The 14,788-nt window shown below is 48.0% G+C and overlaps 1 protein-coding gene across 1 annotated transcript; it reads left to right on the forward strand.

Annotated features, from left to right (window-relative positions):
* Window positions 1-676: 676 nt before the first annotated feature.
* Window positions 677-7,830, forward strand: LOC308669711 (endonuclease domain-containing 1 protein-like; the record flags this gene model as incomplete). The annotated part of the gene is made up of 2 exons (XM_081330581.1): window positions 677-958; window positions 5,200-7,830. 2 exons carry the CDS (start codon window positions 677-679, stop codon window positions 5,740-5,742), a joined length of 825 nt encoding a protein of 274 aa, XP_081186707.1. The 3' UTR covers window positions 5,743-7,830.
* Between the last annotated feature and the right edge of the window lie 6,958 nt (window positions 7,831-14,788).

The following is a 14,788-nucleotide window of genomic DNA, read 5'->3' on the forward strand; positions in this document are numbered from 1 at the left end:
AAGGAACGAGAGAAAGGGAGGGAAGGAAAGATAAAAGAAAGGGAAGAAGGGAGGGATAGAAAGGAGAAGGAAAAAGCATACTTTAAACTTGGAAAAGTGTTAAGAGGTTGAGACTGGTCCCACTGCAATTCATTGCAATTTAAAAGGGAGGGAGGGAGGGACGGAAAGAAGGAAAAAATAGAGTCATTTCCCCAAGATTCTATTACTAGCAACCACTCCCGCGGCTGCAGCCACGTCAAAAGTTCTCCAGAAGTCACTGGCTGTAATCTTTAGACGTTGTGAATTCTGCGTATCCCTCGGGGAAAAAAGGGCCGGCGCATGCCTGCGTTCAACACCGTCTCTTCAAAGGGCAAATTTTGAAGGAACCCATAAAAGAAGAACCTCAACTGCCCTCTCCTGGTACGGATTCAGAGGGGCAGGTAACATATTCTCTCTGCTTCATTTCAAGCAATTGCAATGAGGAGGGAGGGAGCGAGGGAAGGAAGGAAGGAAGGAAAATGGGGCATTTCATCCGTCTCTCTTAGCAACAGGCAAAGCAGAGACAGACCCAAAGAAGATCAGGAGAAGATCCCACGTCTTATTCCAAAGGTCTTCTCCCAACAAGCCTGTTTCTCTCTGATTTCGTCTCTTCTTTTTCTCTTCCAGACCCTAACTCTGTCCCCGGCCCTTTCAGACAATGCTATTTCTGCTCTTTCTCCTCTCTGTGAGCTGGAGTAACGTGCCCACCAACGGTGAGGTGGTGGACTCCTTCGAAGCCAATTGTCCCCAGTTTTTTCTCCGAGAAACCCCGCCAGTTATAAGGCACCCTCCACGCTCCGTCCACATTTGCCAGCGTTACCAAAACTTGTATCGCTTTGCCACTTTGTACGATGAAGACAACCGCATCCCGGTATACTCAGCGTATATCTATAACCCTGGGAAGGCTAAGAGACCCAAAAAATGGATGATTGAACCTCAGGTAAGAGGTGATGGATGTAGGTCTTCTTCATTTATAACATAAAATACGAACCTACAAAAGCCAATTGTCCTAGTGGACAATCCCTTAAATAGGAGCCAGCTGTGTGCTGCAGCGTCCAAAAAAGCCAACACAGTGCTAGGCTGCATTAGCAGAGGGATACAATCAAGATCACGTGAAGTATTAATACCACTTTACAATGCATTGGTAAGGCCACACCTGGAATACTGCATCCAGTTTTGGTCACCACGATGTAAAAAAGATGTCGAGACTCTAGAAAGGGTACAGAGAAGAGCAACAAAGATGATTAGGGGACTGGAGGCTAAAACATATAAGGAACGGTTGCTGGAATTGCGTATGTCTAGTTTAATCAAGAGAAGGGCGAGGGGTGACAGGATAGCAGTCTTCCAATATCTCAGGGGCTACTACAAAACGCCTGAGGGCAGGACAAGAAGCAATGGATGGAAACTCATCAAGGAGAGAAGCAACCTAGAACTGAGGAGAAATTTCTTGATAGTGACAACAATTAACCAGTGGAACAACCTGCCTCCAGAAGCGGTGAATGCTCCAACACTGGAAGTTTTTAAGAAGAGATTGGACAGCCTGAAATGGTATAGGGTTTCCTGCCTGACCAGGGGGTTGGACTAGAAGACCTCCAAGGTCCCTTCCAACTTTATCATCATCATCATCATTATTAGGGAACAACAGTAGAAAAAGGGAAAACAAAAAAGGTGCGAAGAAGGACGAGGGCGGGGGAGAAACTGTTGCAGTAAAATTAAACATTAATCTCAACTTTTTACAATTCTATAATAGTACGCACTCGCCATTTCTGCATCGGCAAATCAGTCTAACCTAGATATGTCAAACACAAGGCCCAGGGGCCGGATCCGGCCCGTAAAGTGGTTTTATGCGGCCCATGAAGCCATCCTGGAAACAGTGAGGGAACGGCCCCCACTGCCTTGGCCCTGGCCCAGAGACCCTCCTTCCACCAGAGACCCTCAGATCTGTCCCACTCCTGCCCGGGCCCCCATAGGCACCCTTGATGCGAACGATGTAGAGCTGGCCACGCCCACCCAGTAGGCCATACGCAGTTTGGCCACGCCCACCCAGTAGGCCACGCCCACCCAGCCGACACACACCCAGCCCCCTGAGGGCAACCGCAATGCTGATGCGGCCCTCAATGAAATTGAGCTTGACATCCCTGGTCTAACCGGTAAAACCCAAAATCATGATATCATTTTTTCCCACCTCAAGCAGAAAGTCTAGAAGAGGTTTCCAAGTAGAAACAAAAGAACTTGTGTTCTTTTATCAGCACAGTCAATTTGGCCATCTCTGACGGGCCCCAAATGTCAGAAAAATCCCTATATTTATGACTTTTGATTACATAAGCAATTCACCCAGCAAAGCTGACACACATAAGGTAAAGACTTCGCCCTACAAGGCTGGCACACTAGGTAAGAAGGGAGAAAGCAGAAGTAGCTAGAAATGTTCCCTTTGGGATATTTCCTTAAGACACCATTTGTTCCCAGGTGGGTTAGGATATTGGGTATTTTCCTTGCTGTCCTTTCCTAGAATTCTTTATTCTTTATTGGCCAAGTGTGGTTGGACACACAAGGAACTTGTTCTTGGTGCATAAGCTCTCATTGTACATACGTAATAGTAATAATAATCATGATCATATACCACATGAAAATACATTTATCATAAATTGTGAAATACAACACTTCATCATATATCATAGGATGCAACATTTAGTGATAATCATAGCTAAGCAAATGACATAAATGATACTGGGATACATATATACATACATAAGGGACACGGTGGCTCAGGGGGTTAGGACGCTGAGCTTGTCGATCAGATGGTCGGCAGTTTGGCGTGTCGAATCCCGAGTGCCACATAACAGTGTGAGCGCCTGTTACTCGTCCCAGCATCTGCCAACCTAGCAGTTCGAAAGCACGTAAAAATGCAAGTAGAAAAATAGGGACCACTACGGTGGGAAGGTAACAGCGTTCTGTGCGCCTTTGGCATCTAGTCATGCCAGCCACATGACCACGGAGACGTCCTCGGACAAGCGCTGGCTCTTCGGCTTTGAAACGGAGATGAGCACCGGCCCCTAGAGTTGGAAACGACTAGCACGCATGTGTGGGGGAACCTTTACCTTTTTATACACACACACACACACACACACACACACACACGTGTGTCTAGTTTAATGAAGAGAAGGATGAGGGGTGACATGATAGCAGTCTTCCAGTATCTCAGGGGCTGCCCCAAAGAAGAGGGAGTCAAGCTATTTTCCAAAGTGCCCAAAGGCAGGACAAGAAGCAACGGATGGAAACTCACCAAGGAGAGAAGCAACTTAGAACGGAGGAGAAACTTCCTGACAGTTAGAACAATTAACCAGTGGAACAACCGGCCTCCAGAAGTGGTGAATGCTCCAACACTGGAAGTTTTTAAGAAGATCTGGCCAGCCATTTGTCTGAAATGGTATGGGGTTTCCTGCCTGAGCAGGGGGTTGGACTAGATTGTAAGACAAGCAGCAAAGTTATAGTCATAAGGTAAGGATAGGGAATAGGAAAGATGAGGAATATCATAGCAATACAGTTTTGCTAGTATTCTGACAGCAGCGTTGTGGGAATTAGTTGCTTAACCGAGTGATGTCATGGGGGAAAAAAGCTATCGTTATGTCTAGTCGCTCTAGTGTGCAATGCCCTATAGCAGGGGTAGGCAACCTCGGCTCTTTTATGACTCATGGACTTCAACTCCCAGAATTCCTGAGCCAGCCATGCTGAGGGGAAAGGGAGAGGTTTCCAAGCTGAGTCATGCTGGCTCAGGAATTCTGGGAGTTGAAGTCCACGAGTCATAAGAGGGCCATAGTTCCCCCATGCTGGCTCAGGAATTCTGGAAATTGAAGTCCACCAGTTATAAAAGAATGAAAGAGATCGGCTTTCTCTCTCACACAGGTAAAATACACGTCGGGCAGATTTGGCTAGACCAGGGTTAGGCAGCCTTGGCCCTTTTATGACTCGTGGACTTCAACTCCCAGAATTCCTGAGCCAGCCACACTGAGGGGAAAGGGAGAGGTTTCCAAGCTGAACCACGCTGGCTAAGGAATTCTGGGAGTTGAAGTCCATGAGTCATAAAAGAGACGAGGTTGCCTACCCCTAAACTAGACGGTTGTCGAGTTGTGGGAACTGGGTTTGTTTAGTCTAGTGCAGGGTTAGGCAACCTTGGCTCTTTTATGACTCGTGGACTTCAACTCCCAGAATTCCCGAGCCAGCCATGCTGAGGGGAAAGGGAGAGGTTTCCAAGCTGAGTCACGCTGGCTCAGGGATTCTGGGAGTTGAAGTCCACAAGTCATAAAAGAGCTAAGGTTGCCTGCCCCTGCCCTACAGCATTGTCTTGAGGGAAGAAGTTGAAATAGTTTTACGTCCAAGATGTGAGGAGTCTGCAGATATTTTCACAGCCCTCTTTCTTGCCCATGCAATATACACGTCCTCAATGGAAGGCAGGCTGATAGCAATTGTTTTTTCTGCAGTTCTAACTATCCGCTGAAGTCCGTTTCTGTCTTGTTTGGTTGCGGTTCTAAACCAGACTGCAACCAAAGAAGATATTGGGTGTTTTCCTGGCTGTCCTTTCATGACCTTGTATCCCTGATTCTGCAAATAACAACAACAACAAAGTTGGAAGGGACCTTGGAGGTCATCTAGTCCAACCCCCTGCTCAGGCAGGAAACCCTATGCCATTTCAGACAAAAGGGCTATCCAGTCTCTTCTTAAAAACTTCCAGTGTTGGAGGATTCACCGCTTCTGGAGGCAGGTTGTTCCACTGATTAATTGTCCTAACTGTCAGGAAGTTTCTCCTTAGTTCCAGGTTGCTTCTCTCCTTGATGAGTTTCCATCCGTTGCTTCTTGTCCTGCCTTCAGGTGCTTTGGAGAGTAGCTTGACTCCTTCTTTGGGGCAGCCCCTGAGGTACTGGAAGACTGCTATCATGTCCCCCCTAGTCATTTGCTTCATTAAACTAGACCTACCCAATTCCAGCAACCGTTCCTTATAAGTTTTAGCCTCCAGTCCCCTGATCGTCTTTGTTGCCCAAAGACAGAAGGCCACCTGCACATATTCACAATTGATGCTTCCTAGGCTGTCCCCTAATTCCAGGTCAACAGGGTTTTGGGTTGTTTCCCCCCCCCCCCGTGCGATCCCTTCCTTCATGCCCGTTGTTTGTGCTTCCTGCTCCACAGCTCATCAATTCCACTTTCCAACCAGAAATGGAAACAGAAGGGGAATTCCTGAATAAGAAGGGATCCAAGGAAGCCCTGCAGGAGAGCCAGGCCATCTTGCAAGACTACAAGAACCTGACCGATTGCAACAGGGGCCATCTGAACCCCAATGGACACCAGCCAGACTACAGCGCCAAGTCGTCTACTTTCACCCTGACCAACATCGTCCCGCAGTTCATAAAGCTCAACGGCGGAACCTGGAACCACTACGAGCAAACCACCATGGCTCAGATGACCAAAGGGTGCCAGGAGACCTTTGCGGTGGTGGGGGCAGTGCCAGGAGACACCTCTGTATCTGGAGGGAGGGTCAACAGGCCCAGCCATCTGTGGTCTGCAGCCTGCTGTGTGATAGACAACAATCACCTTAGATCCTGGGCCATCCTTGCTAGGAATGACCGAAACGTGGTGGAAACATTCACTCTGGGCCAGTTGGAGAACCAGCTCGCACGGCTGTATAACGTGAATTGTGTCTCTCTGTTTCATAGTGACTGCCCCCGGCAATAAACTACGTCTCTCTCTTGCACAAGGGTGGCAGATGCCACAACTGACTGAAGTTCATTTAATAATGGGTGCATTGAAACGTCCTGCAGAAGGCAGCACAGAGCCAATTTAGTAGGTGGTGGGAGAAAGCTTAAGCAGGGAGAAATCTGGTTAGTCTCTTTGGCACAAGGATTATGTCACCAAAACCCAGATGTTAGGATAGGGAAGGAAGTGGGGAAAAACACAACCACAACTTCTGGAGGCAGGTTGACCCCCTGAGTAACTGTTCTCACTGTCAGGAAATTTCGCCTTAGTTCTAGGTTGCTTCTCTCCTTGACTAGTTTCCATCTCTTGCTTCTTGTCTTGCCTTGGGGTGCTTTGGAGAAAAGGTTGACTGCCTCTTTCTCTTTTGGTAGAGAGGTTAGTTGTGTTAGACCCTGGGAAAGTGATGGTGTTACTTAGTTGGGTCACGAAACATCTGCAAGAAAGCAACCAAGCTCAGAGAGCACCAAGGACCCACCACCACCCATAGTCAGTGTCCCCCGCTTCTCTTCCTCCTCCTCTCTGCAAACCCCACTTCCTTCTAGCACTGATGACCTTATCTAGTTGGGCAATAAAACATCTGCAAGAAAACCACTTAGCTCAGAGAGCAACCAGAATCCCCCAGTCCTCCTCCTCCCTCCCTCCCTCCTCTTTGCAAACCCCACTCCCTTCTAACACTGACAAGGTTACTTAGTTGGGTCACGAAACATCTGCAAGAAAGCCACCCCACTCCTCCTCCTCCTCCCCATTTCATTCTCCTCTTTGCAAACCCCACTCCTAGCACTGACGAGGTTACTTAGTTGGGTCACGAAACATCTGCAAGAAAGCAACCAAGCTCAGACAGCACCAAGGACCCCACACTACTACTACTACTATTTCCTCTTCCTCCTCCTCCTCCTCCTTCTTCTCCTTCTCCACCTCCCCATTTCATTCTCCTCCTCTTTGCAAACCCAACTCCTAGCACTGACGAGGTTACTTAGTTGGCTCACGAAACATCTGCAAGAAAGCAACCAAGCTCAGACAGCACCAAGGACCCCACACTACTACTACTACTTCCTCTTCCTCCTCCCCTTCCTCCTCCTCCTCCTCCTCCTCCTCTTCTTCTTCTCCCCATTTCATTCTCCTCTTTGCAAACCCCACTCCCTTCTAGCACTGATGAGGTTACTTAGTTGGGTCACAAAACATCTGCAAGAAAGCAACCAAGCTCAGACAGCACCAAGGACCCCACACTACTACTAATACTTCCTCTTCCTCCTCCCCTTCCTCCTCCTCCTCTTCTTCTTCTTCTCCCCATTTCATTCTCCTCTTTGCAAACCCCACTCCCTTCTAGCACTGATAAGGTTACTTAGTTGGGTCACGAAACATCTGCAAGGAAGCAACCAAGCTCAGAGAGCACCAAGGACCCCCCACAAGGACAGATGCCCACGTCTCTTGTCCTGTACCAGATTCGCAGTTTCAAAGCCATTCGCGAAAGAAAGCAAACCAGACGGGGGAAGGCGTTCACCATTTGCGCTATTCTTTCAAATCAGGGCAGGAAGTCCTCGGCTTACGACCACAACCGAGCCCAAAATTTCTGTGCCTATGTGAAACGTGGGGTAAATTAGTACTACTATTATTTTCATACTCCTATCAAATTCATATGGGAAGCAAGCAACCCTTATTTCCCTACTTTCTCCTGAATAAGGAAGCCCTTATAAGTGTCCTCGACGTAGTGCTTCAGCTGAGTGCAAAATTTTTGTTGCTAAGCGAGACAGTCGTTAGCCATCTTACAACCGCGGTGGTTCACTTAATAACTTAGTAACTGCAGTGATTCTGCAGTTAGTATCTGTAGCGGTTTACTGAACCACTGTAGTAAGAAAGGTCATAAAATGGGGGCAAAATTCACTGTCTTGCTTAGCCACAGACATTTGGGGCTAAATTGTGGTCATAAGTCAAGGACTTACCTGTACCAAGTCCAGGCCATGTAATTCACGTGGAACCTGCAGAGTAGATGACTATCTGAAGATGTTGCAGTAAGGGGGCTGTTTCATGAGAGATGCCGGTGTGCTTTGGATGAGGGCAGAGCAGTTTTAATAAAGAAACAATGGAATAATTAAGTACATTAAACAAATCAATAAAACCTACGTGTTCTAAAATGTAACTAAATTTTATGATATCTGTTGTGGTTGTTTCCTGGAGCTGTTTTAAGAACTCTGGAAGAGCTGGTGAGTTGTTTAGGGATGCAGGACCCAGCGCTCTACATGGTCACCCTAAGCATAAAAGGTTCTAGGAAGACCACTCAAGAGGGACAGATGCCTCTGGAGACATCTGGATCGGAGAGGAACAGCTGGAATCTCATTTTGACAATGTTCCTTTGGAGCATGGGTGGAGCAGTTGTCTCCCAAGTGACGTGCGAAGAGTAGGTTGGATATTAAAGAGGTGGTCAATAGAGCGAGGTTTCCAGCGGGAAAGGTCATCTACCAGGTGCATCTGGAGAAAAATATGGAGACTCTGGTGGAGTAGATGACTACTCAATGGACGGAGAAGTCTTGGAGACTCTGTGCCTTGGAGAAATACCTGGAGGCTCCCTATTGCTAGTCGCTGAAGGCATAACGGGGGGGAGGGGGGAATCATGAAAAATACACGATGGTTCCAGAGTGATAGTGGCCTGTAGGATAAGACTTTTGAGTCTTGAAGGGAGGAGATTCCAGATGAGCAGGGTGTTCTTGAGGTGTGTATGGCTGTTCTGGTGGGCGTGAGGCTCCCAGGGGAATTATGGGGGCTCTGCAGGAGTAGATACTTCTGAAGATATGTATGGAAGTTCTAGAGAAGAAGGAGCTTCTCGTATGTATGGAGTGTCTAGAGGAGCAAGAGTTTCTGGAAATAGGCATGGAGGGTTTCTAGGAGCAGGATTTCCTGAAGGTGTGTTTGGAGCTCCTAGAGGAGGAGCTCCTTGAGATGCTCCGGGAAGTTCTAGAGGTATGCATGGAGGTTGTAGAGGAGCAGGCATTTCTGGAGGGGTGTATGGAGGTTCTAGATTAGTGGTAGATTCTGGGGGCATATATGGAGGTCTTAGAGAAATGGGAGCTTCTGGAGGTGTGTACGACAGCTGTAGAGGAGTAGGAGTTTCTGGAGGCGTGTACGGGGTTTCTAGAGTAGCGGGAGCCTCTGGAGGCGTGTACGGACGTTCTAGAGTAGGAGAGGTCTCCAGAGAACGATATGGTGCCTGAAGAGATGGAGGGGTCTCCTTAGGCATGTACGGTGGTTTTATAGTGACAGAGGTCTCCGAAGGGAAGTACGGATTTTCTAGAGGAACAGAATTCTCCGTGGGGGTATATGGGGGTTCTAGAGGAGTGGTGGATTCCTGGGGAGTGTAGGGTGGCTCTAGAGAAGCTGTGGTTTCCTGAAGTGTGTATGGAGGTTCCACGGGGACAGACGCTTCTGGAGGGATGAACGGCGGCTCTAGATGATTGGGGGTCTCTAGAGGGACATAGGGGGGCTCCAGAGTGACTTCTGCTTCCAGAGGAACATATTCGGGGGGCAAAGCAGTTGTGCCTGGAAAGCGATATTGCACTGAGCTATCAACTGGTTTCTGTCCCATATGAAACGGCTTGACGGCCGATGGAAGCTCCAGAATGAGTTTTGTCTCTGTAGGAATAAAGGGAGACACTGGAGGCGAAGGAGTTGTTTCTTCTGGCACATAGGGGGGCTCTAGAAGTGGGGGATCTGTTTCTTGAGGAATGAAGGGTGGTTGTATGACAACCGTTTCCTTCAGGACGTCCGTGCTTGAAATTGAACTGCTGTCCTCAATCTTACGATCTACTTTCTCTTTTTGGATCTCTTGGCTTCCCATCTTTCTGGAGATCCAATCCAGGAACTGCGGGACGGAGGTGTAAATCCTGGGGTACTCTGACTTGGCACAATCCTTCTCGGAGTTGGAAATGCCAACTATGTAGTATGGTGACTTGGGCAATGTCTTACACATTAAAAGACCTCCACTGTGCCCCTGTAGGGGAAAAAAAAAGAAATGAAGGAAGGCTTTTGACAACTCTATGGCAAGGCAGTCAGGGTGCTTTTAATACTGAATGTTATACTTTGAGCACTTGTTCACCTGTGTAATCAAAGGCTGCATTCACACAAAAATGGTAAATGTAATATATTTTTTAAAAATGGCTTAGCATATAGCTCAGGGGTGTCAAACTGCCGGCCTGTGAGCCGGAGCGTCACGGAGAAACCGCGCCCATCCCGTTTCCGGCAATGGGAAAAAGTTCCGATACGTCGCGTGACGTCACGTGACGTCGCGAGTTTGACATGTCTGCTGATCTTGGAAAGCTTGGTAGAGGGTAAAGGTTCCCCCGCACATGCATGCTAGTCGTTTCCGACTCTAGGGGCTGGTGCTCATCTCCGTTTCAAAGCCGAAGAGCCAGCGCTTGTCCGAGGACGTCTCTGTGGTCATGTGGCCAGCATGACTAAACGCCAAAGGCGCACGGAACGCTGTTACCTTCCCACCGTAGTGGTCCCTATTTTTCTACTTGCATTTTTACATGCTTTCGAACTGCTAGGTTGGCAGAAGCTAGGACGAGTAACAGGCGCTCACTCTGCTACGCGGCACTCGGGATTCGACTCGCCAAACTGCCGACCTTCTGATCAACAAGCTCAGCGTCCTAACCCACGGAGCCACCGCGTCCCTCTGGTAGAGGGATACCTGGCTAATTATGGATGGGATACCACTTAGAACTGTCAAGACTAGACAAAAATATTTTGGAAGAAGGCAGAAACAAGCCACTGGCAAAAGAAAAAGAAATAATGCAAAGAGGGTGGGACAGCAGCCCCAAAAAGCCAACACAATCCCAGGTTGCATTAATAGAAGGATAGAATCAAGATCACGTGAAGGTCTAATTCTGCTTTACAAAGCCTGGGTAAGACCTCCTAACTACTGCGGCAAGAAAAGTCATAAAAATGGGGCAAAATTGACTTCACTATTGTTTTGCTTAGCGATGGAAATTTTGGGCCCAGTAGCGGGGGTTGTAAATTGAGGTCCATCTGTATGGCAAAAGTGGAAATAAGCTGTGATGTATTTCAACTGCTCTGGATAGAAGAAGGAAATGTACCCCTGTCTCTGAAAAAAAGCAGCCAACTGTTTTGATATAGCTCGTCCTCGACATACAACAATTTGCTTAGTGTCCATTTGAAGTTACAACGGCACTGAAAAAAGTGACTTATGACCGGCTTTCACAGTTAATGACCATTGCAGCATCCCCAGGGTCACATTATTATTATTATTATTATTATTATTATTATTATTATTATTATTATTATTATTATTATTATTATTATTATTATTATTATTATTAATTAATTAATTAAATTTATATACCGCCCTTCTCCCGAGGGACTCAGGAGGAACAGGGCACATATAAATAACAAATACAAAAATTAAAAAGAGAATTAAATAATCGCCCAATAAAACAATACAGTATAAAAACCAATTAAAAACCCTAAAATCCCCCCATCAGGCCAGGCCAGCTTGTTCGAATAAGTGGGTCTTCAGACCGCGTCGGAAGGAGCGAAGGTCCGGTGCCGTCCGGAGCTTGACCGGCAGCTGGTTCCATAAGGCCGGATGTGGATGCTTGACAAATGACTCCTGTTTATGACCCTCGCAGCATCCCGGGGTCACGTGATCCTCTTTTGTGGCCTTTTGACAAGCAAATTCCGGGGGGGGGGGGGTGCAAGCCAGATTCGCTGAGCAACCGTATTATTCATTTCTTTTCTTTTCTTTCTTTAATTCCATTTATATCCCGCCCTTCTCCGAAGACTCAGGGCGGCTTACAAGCTTAGCAGTAGCCTTCATTCTATGTATATGCCTGCTTATTAGGGCTTTCACACACACACACCCAAGCGGCATTATTACAAAGTCAGCTTATTGCCCCCAACAATCTGGGTCCTCATTTAACAACTGCAGTGATTCACTTAACAAACGTGGCAAGTAAAATCATAAAATGGGGCAAAACTAATGAATTTCTCACTTAGAAAGCTAAATTTTGGACTCACTGTTTGCGTTTGTAATTTGAGGGCTGCCTGTAAAGTAGAATTAGCTCGTCAGGTCATGTTACTATCTGGTCTAAAGAAGAGGGGGGGTCACATTATTCTCCAAAGCGCCAGAGAACAGGACGAGAAACAATGGTTGGAAACTAACCAAGGACAGGAGCAGCCTGGAATTAAGGAGAAACTTCCTGACAGTGAGGACAATTAAACAGTGGAACAGCTTGCCTCCAGAAATTGTGGGCGCTCCATCACTGGTGATTTTTAAGACAGTCACTTGTCTGAGATGGTACTATAGGTTCTCCTGCTTGAACGGGGGGCTGGACTAGAAGACCTCCAAGGTCCCTTCCAGCTCTATTCTATTCTACTATTCTACCTTGCAAGGCTGATACAAACTGAACCGATGGAAACATCAACAGGGATAGAGTTGGAAAGGACCTCAAAGGTCATCTAGTCTAACCCCCTGCTCTCACAGGAGACCTATACTATTTCCGATAGAGGGCTGTCTAGTCATTGAGGCTTCCAGTGTTGGGACATCCATAATTTCCGAAAGCAATTTGTTCCACTGGTAAATTGTTCTCACTATTAGGAAGTTTCTCCTTATTTCCAGTTGTATCCTGTTTCTGCAATCGTCCTTCCTAGGTTTTGGCTCCTTTGAGAAAAAGAAATTTAGAATAGATGTTGTGATTCAGGGTCAGCCTGTGGGTTCGGCATTTGGGTCGGATGATTCAGAGGAGGAGGAAGGGGGTGTTGGAGAGGTTGCTGAGGGGGTTGGAGAGCTTGCTGATGAGAGCCCTCAGCCAGGCCCCTCCCACCTGGTCACGACGCAGACCCAGCTGTGTGAGCCTGACAGCGTGGATGAAGATGACCCACAGCTGGCCCTGTTCAAGGACGCCCGACGCAGGATGCAGTCAATCAGGAGTAAACAGAGGAAGGCAATGGGGCACCTCGGAAGGAGGCAGAGAGAAGCCACGCCCTGAACTGTTTAAAAGGGGAATGCATGGGAGGGCTGGTTTGCTGAAGGCAACCGCTTGAATAGCTCCTGTTTCATGGTTTGTGTCTTGTTCTGTTTGCTTTTGTGTCCATAAATTTGGCAGGCTTAGTTCCAGCCTCTTGCCTTCTTGTAAAAGGGGTTGTCCCTGCTTTTTCTGCAGGGCCGGTAGCAGGCTGGTACAGAACAATAGAATGGAATAGAATAGAATAGAATAGAATAGAATAGAATAGAATAGAATAGAATAGAATAGAATAGAATAGAATAGAATAGAATAGAATAGAATAGAATAGAATAGAATAGAATAGAATCTGGAAGGGACCCTGGAGGTCTTCTAGTCCAACCCCCTGCTCTCTCTTTGTCCAACCCCCTACTCAAGCAGATGACAAGTGGCTATCCAGGTTCTTCATAATAGACTCCAGTGATGGGAGCACCCACAACTTCTGAAGGCAAGCTATTTCATTAATCTAATTGCTCTCACCATTAGAAAAATTTCCCCTTAGTTCCTGGTTGCTTCTCTCCTTGATCAGTTTCCATCCATTGCTTCTTGTCCTGCCTTCTGGCACTTTGGAAAATACGTTGATCCCCTTTTCTTTGTGGCAGCCCCTCAAACACTGGAAGACTGCTGTCAGCATTTTATGTATTTTAAGTAACAGCTTTTGCTGCTCTTGTTGCCAGTGGGCACAATATTTACCTGGCAAGAGTCGTCATCCCTCTCCTTCAATCCTGCACAGAGCGTGTGCGGACTCATCCTCCCTTTATACCACTCGCTGCTGTTGCATGTCGTTGTCTCTAGAATATCTGCTTTGACTTCGTACACGACAGCGGAGATACCTGTGGGCAAAGCATCGGACTCAGCTGGATGATCGCCTTCTCTGCTTTTTGTAGCAGTTCCTTCCTAAACACACACACACACACACGTACACCCAATCACGACCCATTTCCCAATTCAGAATCTGTAGTCAGCTAGACACAAAGTCTGTTTAAAAAAACAGGGGATGGGGGATAGAGAGGGAGAGAAAGAGGGAGAGAGGGTGAGGGAAAGAGAGAGAGGAAGAGGAAGGGAGAGAGAGGGAGGGAGGGAGAGAGAAAGAGGGGGAGAGAGAGAGGGAAAGAGGGAGAGGGAGAGAGAGGGAAAGAGAGAGGCTGAGAGAGGGTGAAGGAGAGGGAGAGAGAAAGGGGGAGAGAGAGGCAGGCGGAGAGGGGGAGAGAGGGGGAGAGGGTGAGGAAAAGAGAGGGAGAGAGGGAGGGAAAGGGAGAGGGAGAGAGATAAAGAGGGAGAGAGAGAGGGAAAGAGAGGGAGAGAAAGGTTGAGGGAGAGGGAGGGAGAAGGGGAGAGAGAAAGGGGGAGAGAGAGGGAAAGAAGGAGAGGGGGAGAGGGGGAGGAAAAGAGGGAGAGGGAGGCAGAGACAGGGAGAGAGAGGGAGGGAAAAGGGAGAGAGAAAGAGAGAGAGGGAGAGAGAGATAGGGAAAGAGGGAGAGAGAGAGGGAAAGAGGGTGAGGGAGAGGGAGGGAGAGAGAGGAGGAGAGGGAGGAGAGAGGGAGAGAGGAGAGAGAGAGGGAGAGGAGAGGGAGAGGAGAGAGAGGGAGAGAGAGGGAGAGAGAGAGAGGGAGAGAGGAGAGGGAGGAGAGAGAGGGAGAGAGGAGAGAGGGAGGGAAGAGGGAGAGGAGGGAGAGGAGGGGGGAGAGGGAGAGAGAGAAGGGAGGGAGGGAGAGAGAGGAAGGGAGAGAGAGAGGGAGAGGGAGGAGAAAGGGAGAGAGAGAGGGAGAGAGAGAGAGAGAGAGAGAGAAGAGGGAGAGAGAGGGAAAGAGAGAGGCTGAGAGAGGTGAAGGGAGGGAGGGAGAGAGAGGGAAGAGAGAGGCCAAAGAGGGTGAAGGAGAGGGAGAGAGAAAGGGGGAGAGAGAGGCAGGCGGAGAGGGGGAGAGAGGGGGAGAGGGTGTGGAAAAGAGAGGGAGAGAGGGAGGGAAAGGGAGAGGGAGAGGGAGAGAGATAAAGAGGGAGAGAGAGAGGGAAAG

This window comes from Vipera berus (assembly GCF_964194415.1).
Source record: "Vipera berus genome assembly, chromosome: 6".
Lineage (NCBI taxonomy): Eukaryota > Metazoa > Chordata > Lepidosauria > Squamata > Viperidae > Vipera > Vipera berus.